Below are 23,612 nucleotides of genomic sequence, written 5' to 3' on the forward strand. Positions count from 1 at the left end.
ACTAAACCACATCATGACGTTAACAAAACAACCAAAATCCAATGTCTTTCTAATGTTGGAGTGCAATGTCAACCCCAGTGGTTTTGATGGCAACTCAATTTTAATTTTCAACTAAAATTGAACATCCGTCCGGAGGTGGAGTTCAACTTACAGTATTACTGACCTTAAACTGATGTCTGGTGCCTGCTGGGACATTCTCAGTATTTTTAAATCAGTATTTTGATACGGTGTAAATTCAGTATTTGTAAATAGACAGAAATTACGTTCTAACTTCCTAATCCTGCATCATCATTTTGGCAGGGCATTACAGGAGACATAAACTTAGCCATAGCTCTTCAAAATAGTTTAATCATTTTTCGTTTATAGAACATCTAAATATGGTGCACCTATAGAATTGTACAAAATGAGTGGATACTAAATCTCTGTTTCCAAATAAGGCATGCATTCATCATACCATCTCAGAGCCACTGCACAGGGTCACTCAGTAACTATACAGGATCACACACAAACACTTAGCCAGAGTACACACAAGGACATTTACTAGAGATTTGCACCATCATTTGTGTGTGTTGGAGGGTGGGGGAGTCAATGGCCTATCAGCGTTTATACACAGCACACAGCAAATGCTGACAATTCTCACCTACTTTCACAAAAGCAACATGTTATGGTATAGTCTGCTGCAACCGCTCAGGTTTCTGGGGCACCACAAGAGCAGGCTGTGTTTCAGAGGGGCTGGATAACAAAGGCAAGAAGTCTCCTTTCTTGTTAATCTCTTGTTTGTTGGGGCCTTCAGGAGCTGAGATTGCAGAGTGTATGGTAGAAATACACTGGGAGGCAGCCTTGGCAGGAGCATGGGCTTGCATTGCATTCCTCTTCTTCAGCATCAGAGAGAAGTGGGCGTGGTCACAAAAGCCTGCTCATCCCTCAACATTCATATAATAAGCCTTTTATCAGGGAAATGCCAAGATGCAACAGATTAGAAATGAGCATGGCATAAACACAGACAAAAAAAAATCAGAACCTTCTTTCTTCCGTCTCATCACCCATCATTCGTCTTACACACTTCTCTCAATCCATCTTCAAATACAAAAATAAAATAAATAATATACTCTTATATGTATACATAATTGGTCTTGTTGCTTTGCCTTGAAATTTCTTCCCTTTTGCTAATAATGTACATCCATAAAATGTTTACAGCAGAGTTACAACATCTCAGTATAGACTCAATAATAAGGGATAACCCATCCGTGATACATACACGCACATACACTTAGACATGGACACTAAATTTAGACAGTGAAAGGCTGACAGTTACAGTTAGTTTAAATGGAGTGAAATATGAAGTATGGAGGATGCCCATGCCCTGGAACTGGAGCGTGGGCAGGTGGATGTGCTGGACATTATGTGGAGAACTTTTGTCACGGCTGCAAGTGGGAAAGTTCTCTGCTCTTGGTTAGAGTGAGAGGGCGCTAAAGAGCAGATCCGAAAAGGTTTCAGCTTTTTTGCTCTTGCTCACGCAGACGGCATCCCACTGCAGTGATCAGGGCAGCACCCTTCCCGCTCCCGTCCTCCGACAGCAGGAAGTTAACATTGCACTTGGGAGCGAGTTCCTTCACAGTCTGGTGCATTATCCGGGAGAAACTATTAAAAAAATGGACAGAAGAGAAGAGGTTTCAGTTCATATATGATTATGGAAGTGAACCAGCTCTAGTAAACCCTCTAGTAAAGGACAAGAGGTCTTTTTCTTTATAACTCACAAAGTCTGAGGCCAAATTCCTCAGGGAGCAAGCCTAATGCCTAAAATAGACCCATTGCAAAGGATTAAGCTTGTTTTCTACAACAAAGGTTTTCTTAGCAGGCCTTCTTAATCTGACCTCTCACACAGACTTAAATCTAGATTTGTACCAGAAGAAAATAAAATCTTCAAAAATAAAATCTACAACAGAGTTTTTCTTTTTTTTTTTTTTTTTTACAGAGGCTACACCACAGTCTCTTAATCACCCACATAATCCTGATCAGGCAGTGAAGTGGAGTACAGATGTGTCACAGTGAAATAAAAACACTGTTAGTCTAGGTTTTGCCCATCCACATAAAAACACTGAAAACAGTATTCTCATAAATCTCTACCCTGGAGACCTTTGTCTGAACATGCTGTCACCTAAAATGTCAGGAACCCAAAACGCAGTGGAAAACCATCTTGGATGGATATTTAAATATGTGGAGAGTGTGTGTTTTTTCATTCAAACTGGAATATCTTTTAACACTTAAAGACAAAGACATTCTGCCTATGCTTGTTTTTTAATTGCACAAACAGCATGACACCAGTCATAGTCTGTATTCTTATGTCATCTATTCAGGCTGAAAATTCAGTAAGTACATGTCAATAATACATAGACATTTATTAGGTTGGGACAATAACAGATGTTCAGACATCTAGGAGAGTCTGTGAATGTTAACGTTTAAAATGCATCCTGAACTGGGAACTCACTGTGGATGGAGTTTGTAGAGTGTGCCGTCCACCCCGACGGTGATGTCCAGATGGTCCAGTCCCCTGTTCTCACGGATTTTATCCACAACACCGGCCATTCCAGCTCCACAGAGCTGTGCAGCTCGGCGTGACACAGCCCCGCACACTTCCTTCACGATGATACTGTCATCACACGTGCTGTCCAGACCCAGGTGCTGCAGAATAGACCTCACTTGCAGTAGTGCCAGACGGTCACTAGAGGGAGCAAACAACACAAGTTTAGAAACCAGAACTTCTCACACTATTAAACAATAAACCAAAATGAAATGAAAAAGATTCAGATGTGATGTGTCCTACATGATGTAAAGGGCAAATGTTTGTCTGCATATGTCAGTGACGGAAAGCTTTGCACACAATACCTCTCAATTTGGGACAGGAATTTGGTTTCAAAGATGCCCCTCGTTTTCAGAGTCTCAGAAATCTGGCCCCTGAAGAGGAAGCCACGCTTTGTCAAGTCAATGAGGATGTTTCTCACAATCTCACCCAGGTACATCCCACTGCACATCTTCTCATACCTGAAAAAAAGACAGGATACATGATGTTAATGTTTTAAATGTTGATAAATCATAATTGTGGCCAGTGGTTGACTTTCTAAAAGCTTTTTAACATTATTGTTGCGGTAGTAGAGTTAGGATCACTTTAAATTTTCTCTCTAAATTCTGTATGTGTAGTACATTTGCCAAAACACTGGTATCTTTCAAATAATTACTAAAAAAACAATCAAGTGATGAAAGTAGCCACTTGCACCAGAACAAGTAGCTAGCTATTCAGTTGCCAGTTAAATATGCTCTCCATTGGTCACTGAAGTGAGGTACTTCCATTTAAAATGACTATTTAAAAGCATTTTAGTTGTTGAAATAAAGTGTGAAGCCAGATCTCTCTTAACAATGTCACAGTTTGATTAAAGTGCCAAAATCCCGCCTCACACCAAAAGTGGAACAATTGGCAACCCTGCCCATACTATATAAGGTACTGAATGTTCAGTGTATTCTTTGAAAAGCACCTCTGTTTGCCAGGGTTGAGAGAGAGATCATCCACAGCTCTGTCATACTGGGTCCTGATATCATCCAGGCAGCCATTGTCTCCAAACGCACCCCATTCCATGTTCACACACATTCTGCCTTGGTCTCCGTCCACTGTCTCAATGTTCCTCATCTCTTCCATGTAGCATGCATTGCTGCCCGTTCCTGCAATAATTAAAACAAGGGCATGTTTTCCGTTCTAATTTGATCATTTGAGATGTACATACATTCAGAACTGAAGGCGTAATTCTCAATGTTATGTTTTTGAACTGTGGATGGTTCAATGTAAGTTACCTGCAATAAGGCCGACTTCACATGTTGGCTCCTCATATGCACAAGTCATCATGGTGCCCACTGTGTCATTGACCACTGCTACTACGTCTAGGTCAAATTCCTGCAGGTATGAATACACGCAAGCATTTTAGAGGATCTACACACACTCTAGCATTAGGATAAATGATTAAAATGTCTGTCTGAATGAATGACAAATAATTTTGTGAGAGAAATAATTCAATTAGTCCTTCATGACACACAAAACAGCACTCGTTTAGCCTAAGCAGAAACTACAACTAGGTACAATAATAAATCAATCAGGTTTGATTAATGTGCAGAAACCAGCCCAGAACATACAAATATCCTAAGTGAGGCCCTGCATGATAGCATGTAAGTGATGGGTACTGTCTGTTACCTCTCTCCTTTTAATCCCCTCCCTCAGCAGGTTGACCACGTCCTCTCCTTCACAGTCTGTGGCCTTGAAACCTTTTGTCCAATTTACAAGAATGCCCTGCAGGGTAAACAACAAAACCAGTTCAGAATTCCATAGATACTTTACACAAATAGTAACATGTACTGAAATATATGTATAAATACTTTAAAAACTAACAGGAAATAAATAAATAAACAAAGAAAATAAAGAGACCATACAGAGTTGTGACATGTCATACTTGTGTTGCTCACACCAAGTAAAATTCCTTGTATGTGTAACATACTTGTCTAAATAAAGATATTCTGATTCTGATCCATAAATCACAATATATGCTCAGGCAAGGTGTTTGGTTCGAGTCTCAGAACAAATTTGAACCAATATGACTGTGCTGTTTTAGAAAACTCACAGCATCTAGGCTGGTCTGTCTACAAGGGAAGGAGAAGGTGAAGCCCAAAGGCAGCCGAGCGTTCTTCATGCCCATGTAATCCAGGAAGTCCGAAATGCAGGCAACAATGTGATCAAAGAGCTGCAGGAGGTCAGGGAAGAGCATGTTAAATCATTTACTAAATATTTGCATTAAATTGTGCTCTCTCAAAATTTTCTAGGTTTCTCAGTACTGCAATCTCTGAGGCTAAGCACAGAAGTAAAAGAGCTACCCACCTCTTCGCCTGTTCCCTGCATCACCTCTATGGGAATGGCATAGATTTTGTTATGCATCTCCACAGTTCGTCTTTTACCACTGCGAATCTTCACTAAGAGCACTCTAAAGTTTGTGCCTCCAAGATCCAAAGCCAGAAAGTCACCATTTTCTATAAGAGATAAATGCACACAACATTAATAAATGCTGTACATGAATGATGAAAATATAATAATTAATCTGTTCACTATTTCTGACTACTATTTAAGAATGAATATTAAAATATATAATATTAAAGTATATTAATGATACTACAAATTTCTGCATTACATAAACTGACACTGATATGACTCTCATGACTCCTACTGGCTGATCTAACCCACAGCCCATCTGCCTGTGACGCTGCCTGACCAAACCAATAACTGCAGCAAGCTGAAGCTCGGTTAGCATTAGTCTTAGTGTGCTTGTCGGGCTGCGTTTCAGAAACCCTTCGACCTCAATCAGCATCAGGCAAGAGGCTTCAGGCTCCTAAAATACTGTACAATGCCATGTCCCTGTATTGAGTAAGCCCAGGATTATAGTGTGCCGCAATGCAGCAGGGATAAAGAGCATTAAATAGGCTGCTGTGTGCAGGGACTGAACAGGTGTTTTTGTATTACTGGGACCAAGTATTTGTGCTGAACTGAGTGATTTGCGAAGATTTTTTGGGACAGAAACAAAGTGCACCTGTACCTTACCATAGTCGAGGGACTTCTAGGTTACCCCTTATTTTGATGGTCCTGTTTAGCTTACCTGAAAATGAACACCTAACCTAACAATACCTATATGACGAATGTCTACAGATTAGATAAGAAACAAGGTCAGATTTATGGTTCATTTTAAAGTCACCACAGAGCTATTAAGCTAAGGGAGAAGTTAAGGTCACTTTACTGAGTGGGACTCAATCCCGGTCCTAGTGATCTACTACCCTGCAGAGCTTAGTTCCAACCCTTATCTAATACACCTGTTCCAAGTAATGGAGCCTTAAGGAGCATCTGATTATTAGAGCCAAGTGTGTTGGATCTGAATACCAGGGTGATAGATCTTCAGAACTGGGCACTCCTGACTGAATGAATGCTTAGGTTTGCGTATCTACACAGCTGCCATCAAAACAATGTGTTACTTTGATGTGTATTCCCTGGGCCTGTCTACCTAGATACTGCACAATTGTATCTCTGGTACCTGTTCCATCAGGAGTGCTGCGGACATAGGTAGGCAGCATTTTGACAGTAGCTGTGCTCTGAGTCTTCTTGCTCAGGCCGGTCTGGATCTCTGTGAGCATTCTCTTCTTCACCTCCAGCAGCTGCTCCTGGGTGAGGCGGAACTCGGCCAGTGTCTCTGCAATTTGACGCGTCTGATCAGCCAAACGGTAGGCCCAGGCTGTCACCATGGCAGCACCTTTGCCACTCCCACTCTCTGAGAGCAGGAAGCGCACGTCACATTCTGGCACCAGACGGCGGACGGTCTTATGCAGCCGCCGGGAATACCTGAGAGAGACACAGAGGGAGGGAGACGCTGCGTCAATTACCAGCAGGGCAGAGGGAAAGCAGATGAATGATAAGATCTGATCCATTTTTGTTTTTTATGGCATAATTTCCATAAAGACACAATTAAGACATAACATAATATGTTTTCTTTATCTTTTCAATTTAAATTGAACTTGCTTCAGTAACATGAACCTGCCACAAACACGAACACTTCTGCATCCGACTCTCCGGAGTTTCCTGTCTAATGCCCTCTGGTTTTCAAAGTTCTCTTCAGGAATGGCAGTTAATCGCATTAATGCAAAATGAAAATGCCAGAATTAAACATTTTGGGCCTACTATGACTTTATTACAGCCATAGATCTTAATAATCCAGTGAACCAATGAAGAGCTTTTAAAACACAAACCACTGAATTGGTCTTGTATGACAAAGGGTGGGAGAGACAGGACTCCTCCATAGTAACAAAATCAAATAAATGGACAGCTGCTCTTGCAAAAGCCTTCTCATTGAGTATAAATAAACGAACCACTGTGACCAAAACATGAGAGCAGCAGAAAGCTATAGCTAGTCACTAGAGGCTTTGCAAGAATCACATGGTGCAGCGTCTCAGACTAGTTTCTAGAGCTTGCTTAGCAGCCTTGCCAAGCATGCTGGACACATGATACAATCATGGTGCCAAGAAGGAGACACCAGCCTAAAAAAGTAAGGCTTGCAACAACAAACAAGGTTTACTCTTTCATCGTTAACCTTTAGACTGAAACTACTGTACAGAAACTCCTATACATCATTAAGTAAGTAATGTAACTAATATGTACATTATTGCAGTTCCAACATTAAGCAAATTTAAAATGTGAACAGAAAAAAGCAAGAAAGCAAATTATTACTGTGGATGCATCTTGTAGAGAGAGCCATCAATGCCCACAGTGGTACGGAAGCGAGGTATATTTTTGTTGTCCTTCAGCCGAGTGAGAATAGCACCCAGGGTAGAAGCGATGAGGTTCGCTGAGCGAAACGAGACAACGGCACACACGTGCTGCACTGCGATACAGTCATCTGCTGATGGCTCCACTCCTAAGCGGGTCAGAATTTCCTTGGCTTTGGTCAGGCCCTCTTTAGTCCTGGATAACAAGATGAACACAGATGGTTGAATACATATAGATATATTATACAGATGTTGTAAATCAAAAGGTTGTAAACTAATGCGATTAATGTGTATTAAGGACGCATATTACATCTAATTTAAGTGCTAATTTCAGAGTATGCCTGATACCCTAGAAAAGTACTTCACATGAGAACTGGTGGTAAAATGGCATGCTTACTTCTCAATGGCGGAAATATGCTTCGTTTCAAATTTGCCTTTAGTCAGCAGCTCTGGAGTGATGCGGCCCTCAAACAGCATCCCCTCCTTGGCCATCTTCACCAGGATAAGCCTCACCAGCTCTCCCATGTACATGCCACTCACCATCTTTTCGAACCTGAGACCAAAAAGAACAGGTTTACACACTTTTTATTTACAAATTCAGAATTAAGCCCACTCGTCATGTTGGTCTGTGGCTTACAGTTGTTTGCCAGGGTTGAGGGACCCACGGTCGATCTCTCTGTCAAACTCAGTGCGGATGTCCTCCAACATGCCATCGTCTCCGAAAGCTCCCCACTCCGTGTTGATACACATTCTGCCCTCATCTCCCTCCACCAGGTCAATGTGTCTCAGTTCCTCCATGTAGCACGCATTAGTGCCCGTACCTGAGGGAATACAGCAACATGACCCATCACACAGGCACTTCAGTTCATGATCATGCATTTACAAACTCTGACATGTACAGAGAAGCTTTATAACTGAAAAAATAGATCCATGCTAACACTTTGTCAAGCTTTATACAAAAAGCTGCCTCACGGCTGTGAAACATTCATTGGTTGTAAAGTATACACAGTGGTGTCTTACCAATGATGATCCCAACTTCACAGCGCTGGTCATCAAAGCCGCAGGTCATCATGGTTCCCACAGTGTCATTAACCACCGCCATGATATCTGCGTCATAGTCCTGAAAACAAGACATTTCCTATCAGATCCACAGCACAGCATGCTTTCAGACATTATTATGTGCCTGAAGTGTGAACTAAGCAAACCATAAACAAGAGTCCTTTTACGAAACTCACCCCTCGCTTTTTGATAGCTCTGTTTAGGAGCTTGACCACATCCATTCCCTCCACTCCACTGGCCTTGAAGCGTTTGGTCCAAGTCAGCAAAACACCCTTTAAAAAAGAGATATAGCATATAAACTTCCAGCATATAGACAAAAGTATTGGAACACCTGCTCATTCACTGTTTCTTCTCTACAGGGACTAGAGAAGCTGTGTGTGTGCATTTGCACACCTGTGTCATCAATAGGTGCATTTATTAGCACCCATAGCTGAATATTTTCGTTAGAAGGGGTGTCCACAAAATCTTGACATATAGTGTATACAAAATCATGCATCATACTTCAGACCACTCCTACCTCATCCAGCTTAGATTGCGCACATGGGAAAGAGAATGTGAATCCAACAGGCAGTTTCTTGTCTTTGATGTTTTGCTTTTCCATAAAGTCCCCCAGACATTCTGCAACATGGTCGAACAACTGCAAGAGACACAAGAGCTTTGTCTTAAACCTAGGAAATGTTACTCTAAAAACAGCTCATCATACAAAAGTACTTTTTCCCTAACAGAACACGTTGCATAGTAAGGTCAGGATGTACCCGTGTTCCACTGCCATGGATGATGTCCTCTGGGGTTTCGTAGATTTGACTCTCCATCTGCACTGTCTGCTTCTTCTCATGAGAGACTTTCACACGCAGGATCCGGAAATTAGAGCCACCCAGATCCAGAGCAATGAAATCCCCTTTCTCTGTGATATTAAAGACATAAAAACATGAAATTCAGTACAGAGCAATAAAACCATTGTTATTCAATTTTTATAATAATCGCTGTAAAGTACTGAAATTGTTAATTTCACAAAACTGGTGACCACTGGTTTGCACATACAAATGCTACCTACGCCCTCGGTATCACACTTTTTTATGCCTGATTTAATGCCTGACTAACACTGTAGCCTACTTGCTCATCTGCTGAGACAATGACAATAACAACATCAGAAGAAGGGCATCTCCAGGAGACCTTATTAAAGAAGGCTTCACTTCTCTGAGGTGATGGACATGTGGGTAAATAAGCTGTGACAGTGGCTCTTTGAAAAAAGTGAGAAAACCAGTTAACTTAGGATTCCTCCCAATGGGTGATTCGACAAAAGCCAAATAAAACCGTGATTAATTAGACTGCCTGAACCACAAAACAATGCAGCTGGCAGAAATACCATCTCAAGAATTGCTCCGTGTACTTTGTAACCCTACACTTCTTGCTTCTTCTAAAAGACGCTTGCCGTGTCCAGATTGACAAAAACAAGCAGCACTTGTTGCCAGGCAACAACAAGAACTAATGCACAAGCTTGCCTGGCACTAGCTCGTTCCCTCGGATTGGGTTTCTTAGAGGATAAACATGCTTCTGTGTTTGCATATTCAACTGTATATCTAAAAGGTCACGCTCTTCCCAGTTCAGTGTATTGTAGTTTTCGAGTGCCTAAGATACAGAGCAGAGAGAGGACGGCTTTGCTGAGGCAGTGGGCAGTTTGTGAATTATTCTAGGCCAACATTAGGCCAGAATAATCAGCAAGCATTAGGTGTTAGCCGCTTAGAGCCAAGGAGTATGACATGTACACAGGTTGTGTCATATATTTCTGGCTTTTGTTCATTATATGATCTTTCACTAGCACTCCAATCAGCGACAGTCTTAGTACTGAAATAAAAGAAGCCATGAAATGACTAGTAATATCTCTTCAGCAATTACTGATGTTTAACCTCTTAATACTCCAAGGCTTATTACACACTTTTGGCGCGCCAGCGGGCCATAGGTTTTTTAAGGTGTTAAGACAATGCACAATTTTTAGGCGGCACTGGCCTGAAGGTTAGAGGAACGTCCGGTTTGATTCCATGAACCAACAGGACATGACTTAAGTGCACTTGTGCGAGGCATCTAAACCCAAACTGCTGCCCGAGCACATGTGCTCTCTGCCCCCCTAAATATTCACTAGTGTTCACTAGTGAGTGTACATGTCTGTTCACTGCACCAATGGGTTAAAGGCAAGAGGTCAAATTCCTGTGTGCAACGCTAAAAGTGATTGAGTGGTTCCTAGTTCTTACTTAAAACCACACAGACATCACAACTAACACTTATATACAAACAACCAGTGATAGTAATTTCCTTGGACCAAAAACATATTATCTAATGGCCTGATCTAACATGACATGTAGTAACAGGCAGCATCAGGACATGTGTGGTAGCAACCAAGCCATTTATGCTCAATACTCATTCCTCTTGTAAACATCAGCTCTCTGGTGTGAACGAGTCCTGCATTCACAAGCCTGAGCAAACTTTCACACCAGGAGACAAGAGACATATGAGCCACCTGTAGCTAATATCGCTTCTCTATGTTAAACTCTAAGTGAGCTCTGGACATCAGGCTTCTCTCACTGACCTGATAGGCCTGAGCTGCACTCTGACAGTCATTTTCTAATGATTCACACCACCACACATCTGATCAGTGCAGGCTGTAAGAGTAATTAAAAAGCATGTGGATTATTTTCAGACAATCCTGACCTGACACAGAGCGATAATGAGAAGCTTTCATCTTCCCTGCAGAAATCCCACTCTGATAATGAAGTATAAAGGAATCAGTGGAATGCAAACCTATGCTCTGCTGCAAAATCCTAGACCCCTGCAGATGCCATATTCTGCTTTTACAACGCTCTTTGAGAAAGTCCAGTCAGCCAGCGTAAGACCTTCTTTGTGTCTAGGCCCATTGAGTTTTTAGCTTGTTGCTATTTGATAGCATAAGAGTCCTCTTCGAACTAAAAAAAGAAAGCCAGTTGCTGTTATTTACCTACGTGAGGTATCTATTCTTTGTGCTTTGAAAGCTTTGCTCTAAAGAACATCCTTATACAGTGTTGGTAGCTGCATTGTGAACTCCCAGGCATTTTATCAGTGGCACAGCAGTAGGTCAAAATCTATATATAGAGCTGTTTGTAGTGTGATGTCCCTCAGGTTCAGAGAGCTGCTAGACTCCTCTATAGGTATTAATAGACTGCTCTGCTTTGTGAGTTGTCTTACAATTTTAAATGGCTGTATTCTAGTATATAGGTATTCTAGTATATAGGCATCATATCATATGTAGCTGATATTGCAGTTCTGACAGAGGGGAGTTACAGGTTTATGGGTAATTCTGAGATCATCCTGGATCCGTTTTTGCCTTGTCTTTAAGAAATCATACTTGTACCAGCAGCTGTTTGCTTAAAAAAATTAACGGCATCAGTTTAGAGTTTCAACCTTGCATTTGATGATGTGTTTATTGGACATAAGAGCAAAATGTTTAGGTGATGCTGAGCTTCTGCAATAAAATAGTTCATCACTGTCATGCAAAATCTTATGTCTATTAAATAAATAAATAAATGAAAAAATAAATGGAGAGAGGAAAATACCTTCACTTTCATTGAAAGCCAAATAAAAAAAGATTCCAGGTCATTTGGGAGTATTTCTATTGGTCCCTGGCAGATTCACAGTATGGCAAAATGTGAAATACAGCAAAAAGGTTTCTGTATGACACAGACAATTTATATCTAAATAAATGTATATATAAATATATATTTCTCTAAAATCCTCTGTAAACGCGTATGCATCAGCATCGACAGAAAACTGGATCAGCATTAGCCAACTATGCCCATATTTGTGCATCAGTGGTCTTTAATCCATTTCATTTGGATCACTTTCCACTGTTAACCACACTGAATAGAAACATGTACATGAGACATGACTGTGGCACGCAAATGCAGCACACTGACTTTCACATGTCAATCTGCAGTGGAGATTACGGGTAATCTGTGATATAACACCATGCCTCTGGTTGCACGCAGCAGGTCATGTATACAGGCTTAATCACATGACCAATACTATTGAAACCACACACGTTTGTTGTTAAGGGAACTCTGTATATGGACGGACGTCATTATTCTCATGGGCGACTGAGTGTGTTCATGGCTATGTCTATCCACCAGAATATCGCTGCTGTCCAATGAAACGCTGTAGCTGCTCTGTACACTGTGTAAACAATTCTGGATGCATAGACCAATAGAAATCCTCTAAACTTTTTTTTTATTAACTTCCATTCAAAAACTTCCATCCTAAAAGTAGTGACATTACAATGCAATATATTAAGCCTACACTGGAAAGCTATATAGTGTGTATTACTGTGTATTACATATTACATTTGAGGTCAGTAGGCTTCCTTCTCCAGGCTTTGTCAGCTCTGTTATCTTTCATCACAGAAAATAGGTCATTTGTTCTTTGGCAAATTTACAACCGTAGCAATTCTTGCTTAGCTGGTTTTTCTCCACAACCCCTAGCCTCGTGAAACAGTCACTGTTTGTACCACAGGTGTAAAGAAGAGCTTCTTCTGATACCCCAGCACAACAGGCAACTGCTGAGCATGTAAACAGTCACCTAGCCAAGCTCAGCCTCCTTTTGTTCTAATCCTTAGCCATTAGTATAAACCCCTAGTGGGTACTGAGTATGGTTTACACTGATATAAATGCTTTCTGATTTCTAGAATATGATAAGTGAATCCTAGTGCGTACACATACCGGCTATCTCTCTTACACACAGAGAATATATGTAACATACACTTATTTGCTTTATATAAGGGTAATATACAGAAGTCTGTAGACTCACCTGATCCATCAGGGATAGACCTGACGAAGGTGGGCAGCATCTTGACGGTGGCTGTGGGGTTGGTGTCACGGCTCAGCCCTTTCTCCAGCTCCATACGGAAACGGGCCATGATGTCCCGCAGCGTCTCATCAGAGAAGCGCATGGAGTACAGGTACTTATCGATCTAAGAAATAAACAGGGAATACCAATGGTGCATCAGGCCAAGAAAAAGGCACATTTGAAAGGAATACTGATGACGTATAATGCCCAGACAAAGGCACATTTGAGAGGAACACAGAGACTTTTTTATTCAAATATAACAGGTATTAAAATATAAAAGGTATGGTGATAGTACTAACGTTGATATTACAAGAAATGAATGTTCCTCGTTCTATGTAGTTTGTGTATCCCATTCTGAAATCGCCCCATCCTATTGTGGAGTGTAACTTCACCATGGTGCCGCCTCAATAGCAAGACACTGGCTTGAAGCCTATTTCAGAGGTAATTGGCCTCCCACATCACAAACAGATGGCACTTATGCAGTGACAAGAATTGCTATGTCCTCAAAAGAATGGAGCAGAACCCGCTCAGTTCAGCTCAAACATACAAATGCCTTCATTTTACATAAGGCCAACAAAACTCATCTTTAGCTCTACTGAAACAACCTGCATTTTTGTTACATAAGATTACTCGTATGAAGTAAAGCTGGAAGAAAAAGGCTGATTCATGTGAACTCAGCCCGTGGTAGTGGTCTGGCTTTCTCAGTCTCGGTTGCTATGGGAGATATCAGGCAATGTTCAGTGTGTGATGTCATTCCTGTAGAGAATCTGATTTGCTGGAGCAACGGGCCACATTTGTGGGCTTCATACTGCTGACTTAACAATCATTTGCATTTGTCTTTTTTAAAAAATAGGTGTCGATGTAGCCCATGCAGCATAAAGGACTTTGTGTAATGCAGATGGGGAACTGGACTAGAAGCTAATCTGGAGGAATGCATTTCCAAACATGCACAGATTATACATTAGGGCCTGATTTGGGGGGTCTTGATGCTTGGCTTATTGCCTAATTCTTTGGGAAAGGGTGTGTAGATGAAACTGTTGTTTTCTAAAGGCCCTTCAGCCCATTTGCTCAGCTCCTCTAGGACAGTGAAGAAGCAGTGATTATGCACTCGTAGTTTCAATGAGGGAATACATGATTTAATTTGTCCAAGGCAGGAAAACTAATGAAACATGCTTCGTTTTTAGATTAAAATGTTCAGTGCAGACCCTGTTTTATGGGCTGTGTGAAGGCTTCTTCGGGAAATTTGGTTTCCAGAATGTGCACACAATCTCTCTTAAAATGATGGGTAAACACATAAATCCATTACGCGGCTCAGATGCAATCAAATCTGTTTCCTCATTTTATAACATGGCACACATGGCCCTCTCTGCTGGTCAGCACTGTAATTTTCAGTTTGTTCAAACACGTTTACCTAGGAGGGTGTGTAAAACGGGGTATTGCGCAACAGGCTCCAGAGCGGCCTTCTCGAACAGACGAGGAAAGAAAGCAACTAAAAAAGGGGAACTACTGAGAGAGGGTGGGGGAAATTACTGTGTTAGGACTGGACTAGAGTTTATACCCTAGCTCTGTTTAAAGCATGTATTGTGTGGTAAAATTAAATTGAAGGTAGTGCAAAACATAACCCAGGTAATTGCTGTGATCAGGTTTAACCCGACCACCGGTGACTTCCTGGAGCATTCTATAGTAGCAAACATATACATCATTTATATCTTTAGGAGCTATTGGAAACTTCGCTGTAAGTGGCTGGCATATTAGTAATTATTCATATGCTTGTCCGACAACCTCCTATTACAAAGCAACCGCCAAGGAAAGACCAAAGAGCTCAAACATGACGGAACCCCGATGCTCAGAACCTAAAAGTGGGGGGACGGGACTTCTCTGCCACTAGTCACGTTTCTCCTGGCTGTTGTCATGGCAACTCCAGAGTCTTTCAAGTGTTACCTCTACCACCTCCCCCAGTGGTGTGTAATGATATGCTGGTGAGCGTATACTGCAAGGAAACTCATGAAATATGTGTCATCCCTCGATGTACAACTAACTTCATCATCAGAATGGAAGGATGTTACTCAATGGAGGACGTTAAGAGGATGGTGACACATAAAATTGTAAGATAATGATAATGGTGTTACATACAGGTTCCGTTGCCATCCTTATTTGCATGTTGCTAACATGCTTTTACTGCTTTTTAGGCTTTTTTCCCTATTAATTGAGCTCGTAAAAGAAAAAAAATGGTCTGAAACTTACATGAAGGGGTTAACAATTTTGGGGGAACAAAGAAACATTCGGAAGACTAACCAGACTAACCTTTATCATATTACCCAACAACTAGACTATAGCAGACTAGCTGTGGCATTTGAATTTTGAGAAGATGCCTCATAGATATGCTTCAAATGTGTAACCGTGTCTGATAATCGATGTCCCCCAGGACTAAGGGAATTAAAAGCAAACAAAATAGATCATTTGTGTTAAACACCAAAGAGTGTCTCCCTAATGCTTCACTATAACTACTGCATCCAATCCAAACACTCCAGCTTCATGTTAGCATTCCTTCTCCTTCATACATCAAACAAGGCTAAGCCACTAAGGCACGATTCAGCCATGTTCGGTGAAGGCAGTGCTGCCACTCGGCTGAAACCCGACACTCCACATACCCCTAGGGGGTGGGGGGCAGTGGTACGTCTAGGTGCTCCTGACCACCCACCCTCCCTCTCACACAGCCAGCTAAGCATGCTCACGAACAGAGGTGAAAAAAAACAGGCCCACTCCTCATGGCAACACCCTGACATCTACATCCTTCTTTCAAGGACATTGCAGCACTGGCCCACCGCACTGTAGTGATGCCGTATGTGGCGTCACTCACGTAGACACTCGCACACGCCTGCCTGCCTGTTCGGCTCGCCATAGCCGTCGCACAGCGTGTGACGTAGGGGCTGCGGCCGGGAGGACGTGAGGCAGTGTGCATCTCCCGGCTCCATGGCCGCCCATAAGCTCTAAAATGCATTCGGGTGGCATCTGTTGTCACGTGGCCCTCAGGGCTCCAAGGTGGCAAAGCCGGCCTATTTTTGGTGGAAAGATCTGCACTGGCTTGGCCAGTGATGGACACTCACCTTTTTGACCTGGTCATCCTTCAGCTCGGTGAAGTAGTAGGCCAGAAGCTGTGCGGCTATCATCCTGCTCCACCACTGTGGGGAAACTGAAATGGAGGAGGAAGAGACGGCTTTTGATTCCTTTCCAGCAAGGCGAAGGAGACGTTCTGCGACTCACAGGAGACGTGAATGAATAGGAAAAAGAGAAGCCGGCATGTAGGATGATCCCTCCCAGCACGAGAGCAGTTTTCTCTCTCTCTCTCTTTCTGGTTGGCCTAGGAAGTCAGCCTGCATATAATGCGCTTGCATGAGATGCAGCACGAGCTGCGATGGGGACTGGCTTAAACCCTGCCCACTCACTGTGCTGCTATTGGCCAACACAGGAAGAGCAGGCTAGTGAGGTAGAGCCCAGCTGACACCAAGGCTCCCTCCCTCCCCTTCCTCTCAGTCCTCCTTCCCTCTAGCTCTTGCACTCGGCCCCTCCTTTTCGGCCTCGCTCTCTCTCCTCCCCCGCCCTCAGTCTTCTTCTCTTCCTTCCTCTACCCTTTCTCTCTCCTCATTGGGGGAAGGTAGGGGGAAAGAGGGGACTTCCGTATTTTCTATGGTCAGGGGGAGAAGCACGTATAACACGTCCCCCGCTGCGTCACCAGCTCGAGGGAGCTCTGAGGCATTATCTTCCCGTACAGCTCTTACGGTCTCCTCTAAGCAGTGAAGGGCAAACCTGCTGGAGGCCATAGAGGCGTGTCACAAGCAAATTCAGCCAAGTTTTGCTATCACATGGCAGCATGAGTGATATCGGTGGATGATGTTTCACTTTGCTTCCTGTTTCTTCATGAATTTAAGGAAATAGCCAGCACAGAGCAGCACAAGCCATGTAGTAGGGTAAAGAAAGTGAAGTGACGACAAAGAGAATCCATGGTAAATGACATCCTTTGAATGAGCTGGGGACCAGGGTCAAAGGGTTAATAAGAGAGCAAACAACAGCAGGAGCTCAATGACAACAGACTGAGATTTAGCAGATGATGGTCTCCAGGGAGGTGCAAAGAAACAAATGTGAGAATGTGAACAACTGGTGCAAACAACACACAATGCAGCACAAAGAGATAAACATCTGGCCCTTGCAGTGATAGTTAGACCACCCCACATGACACTGCAAAGCTCTATTTTAGTCACTCTCATGTAAAAACCTTGTATCTCCGAAATGGCAACTCTGGCAAAAAAAAAGTAAAAAAAAAAAAAGCTTCCTTTAATGGAAGTCAAATTAAATATTTAGTTTAATATTCATTATTTTTAGTAAATATTTAGTTTAGTCTATGTACATATGAAGCAGAAAAAACACATATACAAGTACGTATTGTATATATCTGTATATATATATATATATATATATATATATATATATATATATATATATATATATACACACACACACAATGTTATCTATATTAGTATATATGAAGCAGAAAAAAAACACATATACAAGTACGTATTGTATATATCTGTATATATATATATATATATATATATATATATATATACACACACGCACACAATGTTATCTATATTAGTATATATGAAGCAGAAAAAAACACATATACAAGTACGTATTGTATATATCTGTATATATATATATATATATATATATATATACACACACACACACACACACACACACAATGTAGTCTATATTAGTATATATGAAGCAGGAATAAGTACAACTCTATAAGTAAAACTCTTTTAGTGTATGCTAATGATGCTAAAGGATGTTTGCAAAGACAGTAACCTGCATATAGTTTAGTTCTGAGCATACGTGGCAAATGTCCTAATGTAAAGCTGTGACATTTATGTTCAGATTACATTAAAAAGGGAGAAATACAAGAGGTCCTTTTTGGACACTAGGGCTGGGCGATATGGTAAAAATATTACATAAATATAAAACAATATTTATCATGATAATGTAATTACAGACTAAAAACATCAGTAGTGACAGATTCTTGTAAACCATTATTCAGACTTTCTCGTACTGAATAGGGTGATTTTCATCAACATCTGCTGCACATCATCTAATTAAACCAGACTAATGACACTGTCTGTAATGAAACCTGCAACTGATCAGTGTTTATTAAGCACTGACAGTATCCTCGGCATGCTTAGAAAAGCATTTAGTTATCACAATAACAATAACAAAGATTTTGTGTGTGGTTGGTGTGGCGCAACAGATAACACCACTACCTGCCAGTGAGCTACCACACCATGTGGGAGACTGGGGTTCGATGCCCGGTCTGGGTGACTATGCTGCACTACACCAATAAGAGTCCTTGGGCAAGACTCCTAACACTACATTGGCCCACCTCTGTAATACGAGTAACCTTGTAAGTCGCTCTGGATAAGAGCGTCTGCCAAATGCCATAAATGTAAATTTTGTCCAGCTCTCCTGGACACTGATTTTCATGCCTATTGAATATTTCCTGTGGTAAACAACTGGAACTTTACAATACTTAATAGTACAAAAGAAAATCACCCCACTACTACCCCAGTACCCTGGACTGATTTCACTTTAAGTGCTATCTTACAACCAACCACATGAGAGTGTTAAGCATGAAGGTCATTAACCAGGTCGTTCCACAAACACGAGTGTACACTATGCATGACCTGCCCTCATGGAAAAACATAAGAAACCTGAAGCTGAACTTTTACGGGAAAACAGCTCATAATGAGCTAATATGAGCCAGCTATCCTGATCACTTGTCTGTCTATCTTTTTCGCTAGCTCTCTCCAGTACTCGCAGAACCAGACGTGTTGAACTCTCACAAAACCATGTGGAATTAAACAAAAGTTTAAGATACACTATGTGTCCAAATGTTTGCGGACACCCCTTCTAATAAATGCATTAATTTACATTTACGGCATTTAGCAGAGGCTCTTATCCAGAGCGACTTACAAGGTTACTCGTATTACAGCGTTGGGCCAATGTAGTGTTAGGAGTCTTGCCCAGGGACTCTTATTGGTGTAGCGCAGCATGGTCACCCAGACTGGGAATCGAACCCCAGTCTCCCACATGGTGTTGTTGTAACACAATGGTAGGTGGTGGTGGTGTTATCTGTTGCGCATCCACTGCTGATACAGATGTGCAAAAGCACACACACAGCATGTTTAGTCCCTGCAAAGAATTACTGCCAATAGAATAGGACTCTCTGAAGCAGATAAACATTAACCTATTGACACCATGCTGCCTACTGCCAGACATGGGCTAGAGGGGGTATAAAGCCCCCCAGCACTGTGCTGAGCTGTGTTTTCTGGAATGATGGCGGTGCTTCATCCAATACTACTGAGACAAACTGGGGAGTTGGGGATGAGGTGGGTGGTGATCATCCAGCATTAACACAATCAAATCCTCACAGCAATGTGAAGCTTTGCGAAATGTAGTACAACGCCTTCTCTGGACCGTACAGACAGTTACTCCAACAAAAGCAGGACATAGTCTTTTTAATTCCCTTGATTTCGGAAGAAAAACTGAACGAGCAGGTGTCCCAAAACTTTTGTCCATATAGTGTAGCTAGTTGCCTAGCTAGCTAGCTAGTTAGCATTTGCTGTGGACACTTTCGAGAAGTTTAAGTTAGCTAAACACTGAGCAATATGACATACTACTACAATTTCATTAGTTAATTTGCCTTCAAGACATGAAGAGTAAAGAAAGTGGCCTCCAACAGCTTCGTTACCTAGCTAATGTTGTTGATGTCTGATGCTAGCTCACAGGCTAGCTAGCTAGCATAGGTTAGCTAGCTATAGCTAGCTAGCTGTCGTGTGTAGGACACGTGGTCTCGCTGACTGACCAAACGTTTCTCCTCTGCACTTCAGCCAGGTGTTCCTGAAACATGAACATCTGTGAACATCTGGAAAAGGTGCTGTTATAGCTAGCTAGATAGGTTAGCTATGCTAGCTCTGCTGATGTGAGTTTAGACCACAGTCCCAGTTCAGACGTTATCCTGGTCGATCATCAGTTTAAATATGATGTTTATGAATAGGTTAGGTTAGCTAAGTTTTCTTACCTTAACTGCTGAGAGTTAACTAGCTAACTTAACTGTGATAAATTAGCTGCCATTTGTTTATAGGGCAGTAAGTCAGGGCAGGGCTCGTTTGGCTCTTGGATTCGTTATAGGCGAGAGGTCATTCCGGTCATACAGGCTTCCCCTCCAAAGAGAGGCGCACTGGGAACATGTACATATTATACTGATAGCATGTCCTGTGTATGAGAATTCATTAAAGTCTAATTTATTAAAATGTATCAGTAGAAATCATCCTAAATGACCTAAAATCTTAACCTTGACTTCCACTTAAAGTTTATAAGCGATTTTCCCTTCTTCTGTAAAACTGCCTTTTTGGTGATACAGTATAATATATGTAATTAAATATGTGGGCACCCCTCTCAAACTATAATTGTGTAAATAAATATATAATAAATAGTGCATATCCTTCTGCACACACCGTACCGCCCTTATTATTGTATTGTATTACTGTGCTGTGTTGTGTAACTGCTACTGGCTGCTACCTTTTCTTCAGGATCAGTAAAGGATCTATCTAGGTATATAATTATGGTTTAATGGCTTAATTTAACATTTTAATTATGTGTAATCTCTGTATAGGATTAGTTAATTAGTTAGTTGGTTAAGGAATATATATGTCTGAAACATGACTGTAATTAATGAGGCACTAGACCCAGGCAGGCAGATGTTGTTATGTAACTTACACATAGAAAGCAGCTGTGTTTTTGTGTGTGTGTGTGTGTGTGTTTGAGTGTGTGTCGTACTTCCAGGCCCGTGACCATCCCCCACCTCATCTCTTGCTCTCTACAGCACGTGAATTTAATGACTTTGGTCCAAGCGAATCAGACTGGTGCTGGACAGGGTCATCTCAGTGACGCACACAGTGGGAAAATAGGCCTAGCTGAAAGGGTGTTGCTTAATTCTTCATTTTAACTGAGAGGGTATTTGCAGGGTATAAGTTATTATTATAATATATTATAATAGTTATATAATAGTTAATTATTTTGTCATATGGTATCTAGATGCAATTAAATTGGGAATTCTGGGTCAGTGCCTAAATCCAGTGTTTTCTATGTACTATTTGTGATGTAGAGGCCAATACATACATTAATGAACAGACTTATCAGTGTCATCATGCTTGTCACAGCAGTCAGCATGTCTTTGCCCGTAAAACACTATATAATATTTTAATAAATACAAATAAACATAAATCCAGTAAAAATAAATAAATAACCAGAATGTGGTGTTGGTCTGAACCCCAACATGGAGTATGAACTCTTGACACTGTTGATTTGCACTGTTCTACCAGCAGCTCACCTGATTTACTTTACCCTAGGATGAATTAGATAAACTAGTACAGGATGTAAACTTTAGAGACTGGGCATCCTTGAGGAGAGGATTGGAAATGGTTAAGATTACACCCTGAAATCAGAGTGTATTGAATGTATTGTTTGTCATTATTTATTTATGATTTGTATTTATTCTAATGTTAGTTAGTTTATGTGTAAAGAACATTACGTTACAGTTAACATATAAGTCTTTGAATAGTACTGTGTATGAGTACAGTTCTATGTTTAAGGTTTGGCAAAAAGATGTAAAAACAAACTCTTCAGTAACGAGTTTTAATTTAAAAATAATTGATTGTATATTTGATAAACTTAAAAATTAGAAAACCAATAGTAAAATGTGGCATGTTTAAAAGCTGGGAACACCCCACTAGGTCACTATTTACTAGCACTTTTTTGGCAAATATCACTTTTTTTTTTTTTTTTTAGGAATTCCCATTAACCCTTTTTTTTTTGGACACCTAGTTCTTTGAAATTCATGGTCAAATTATGTGGTATGTTGACGCTTTAAAAAGAAGCCTCTTTTCAGACTCAGTTTCTTGGCTAACTGTTTCACATCTGCTTCCACAACTAATATTCGATAGAACAATTCTTCCATCTATCTTTGCAGTGTTTCCTGTGCCACTGGCTGCCGCACAACCCCACAGCACAACAGATCCACTCCCATGCTTAACATTTGGCAAGGGCTTCTTTTAATCAAATGTCGTCCCTTTTTTCCCTGTATCATTATTTTGGTGATTGTGGCCATGTAATTGCATTTTAACATCATCAGTCCACAACACCTGTTTTCACAAGGTCTCTGGCTTTTTTAGATGCTGTTTTGCAGACTGTAGAGACCGCAGCTAAGGTTTCCTTTTGATAAGTCTTCCATGCAGGTCATGTCTGTGGAAGCAGCACTGCACAGTAGAACAGTGTACCTTTACTTATCTGTTGGCCACATCTTCATGTAGGTAATTTGCTGTCATACAGGGGTTTGATTTGCCTTTCTGGCTAGTATAATCACAGGGCTAAACCTTGTATCTCTAAAAAAGTAAAGACAAAGTCATAGCTATGTTTGAATGTAGGTTGATGTTACTAACGCTTATTTAGGACATACTGGACCAGTTATATTGTTCCCTTCATTCTGAATTCTTTCCATGATGTAAAGAGCGGCAGTAAATTATCTTTCTTTCTTTCTTTCAGCAACAGATCTTTCTTTCGTGTTCACTGTTCCTGGCATGGTGGTCACTGTAAGAGTTTTCTCTCATTTCTCCTTTTGCATTTGTGTTTAAACAGACAACCTCTATATTTTCTAATAGTATTTAATGTTTTCTGGGGATAGCTAAGAAAGTAGCACACAGGAAGTAATTTAAGGACTGTGGTTTTCCTCTAAAGCTGGGTCTACATGATAATGTAATTGTACATAACATGCTAAAGCATAAGAATTTTCAATAATAATAATAATACAATTACAGAAATATGCACTTTTTGCCTAGTTTTGCCTAGTAACCCCTGTGAATGTAAATGAGTCTAAAATAGGGGTGGTTACTACAGCGCATTTAGGGGGAGTGCATATTAACATGGGTTAAAGGTAATAGGCATTGTGCCTAAAAGATAACATTGTCTCTGGCCCTACTAACACTGATTGACCGGTGCAGTGGGCTTTTTTAGGTGTTTATTTGATAAGGATCTTTTTGGGCACATTAACTTTCCAGCCTGCTACCAGTGAAAAATGAAAGCATTTTTTGCAATCAATGTTCTCCTGGGGGTTAAAAGGGTTATTTTACAAAAAAACACAAAATCTGAATGTATTTATTAAATATTAAAATTAATAAAGTATTATTAATTATGGTGTACTAATAAATACAATTACCTATGTTTTTGAATTCTTT

At 40.9% G+C, this 23,612-nt stretch overlaps 1 protein-coding gene across 1 annotated transcript; it reads right to left on the bottom strand.

The window, feature by feature from the left end:
* Positions 1-330: 330 nt before the first annotated feature.
* On the bottom strand, positions 331-16,689 carry hk1 (hexokinase 1). The gene is made up of 18 exons (XM_072678393.1): positions 16,374-16,689; positions 13,228-13,390; positions 9,153-9,301; positions 8,915-9,034; positions 8,574-8,669; positions 8,359-8,458; positions 7,976-8,159; positions 7,736-7,891; positions 7,301-7,534; positions 6,114-6,418; positions 4,916-5,064; positions 4,662-4,781; positions 4,238-4,333; positions 3,844-3,943; positions 3,531-3,714; positions 2,887-3,042; positions 2,489-2,722; positions 331-1,641 (listed from the first exon to the last, which is right to left on the bottom strand). Exons 1-18 carry the CDS (start codon positions 16,434-16,436, stop codon positions 1,494-1,496), a joined length of 2,757 nt encoding a protein of 918 aa, XP_072534494.1. The 5' UTR covers positions 16,437-16,689; the 3' UTR covers positions 331-1,493.
* Positions 16,690-23,612: the final 6,923 nt, after the last annotated feature.

Source organism: Salminus brasiliensis, chromosome 4 (genome assembly GCF_030463535.1).
Source record: "Salminus brasiliensis chromosome 4, fSalBra1.hap2, whole genome shotgun sequence".
Classification (NCBI taxonomy): domain Eukaryota; kingdom Metazoa; phylum Chordata; class Actinopteri; order Characiformes; family Bryconidae; genus Salminus; species Salminus brasiliensis.

Bases quoted from the DNA above. Each gene is read 5' to 3' on its own strand.
- hk1 (XM_072678393.1), bottom strand. From the start codon at position 16,436: ATGATAGCCGCACAGCTTCTGGCCTACTACTTCACCGAGCTGAAGGAT. The intron at 8,459-8,573 runs GTGAGTTTCGTA...TCTTGTTTTCAG, and splicing joins GAGCTATCAAAAAGCGAGGG to GACTATGACGCAGATATCAT. The intron at 7,892-7,975 runs GTAAGCCACAGA...TTTTGGTCTCAG, and splicing joins CTCAACCCTGGCAAACAACT to GTTCGAAAAGATGGTGAGTG.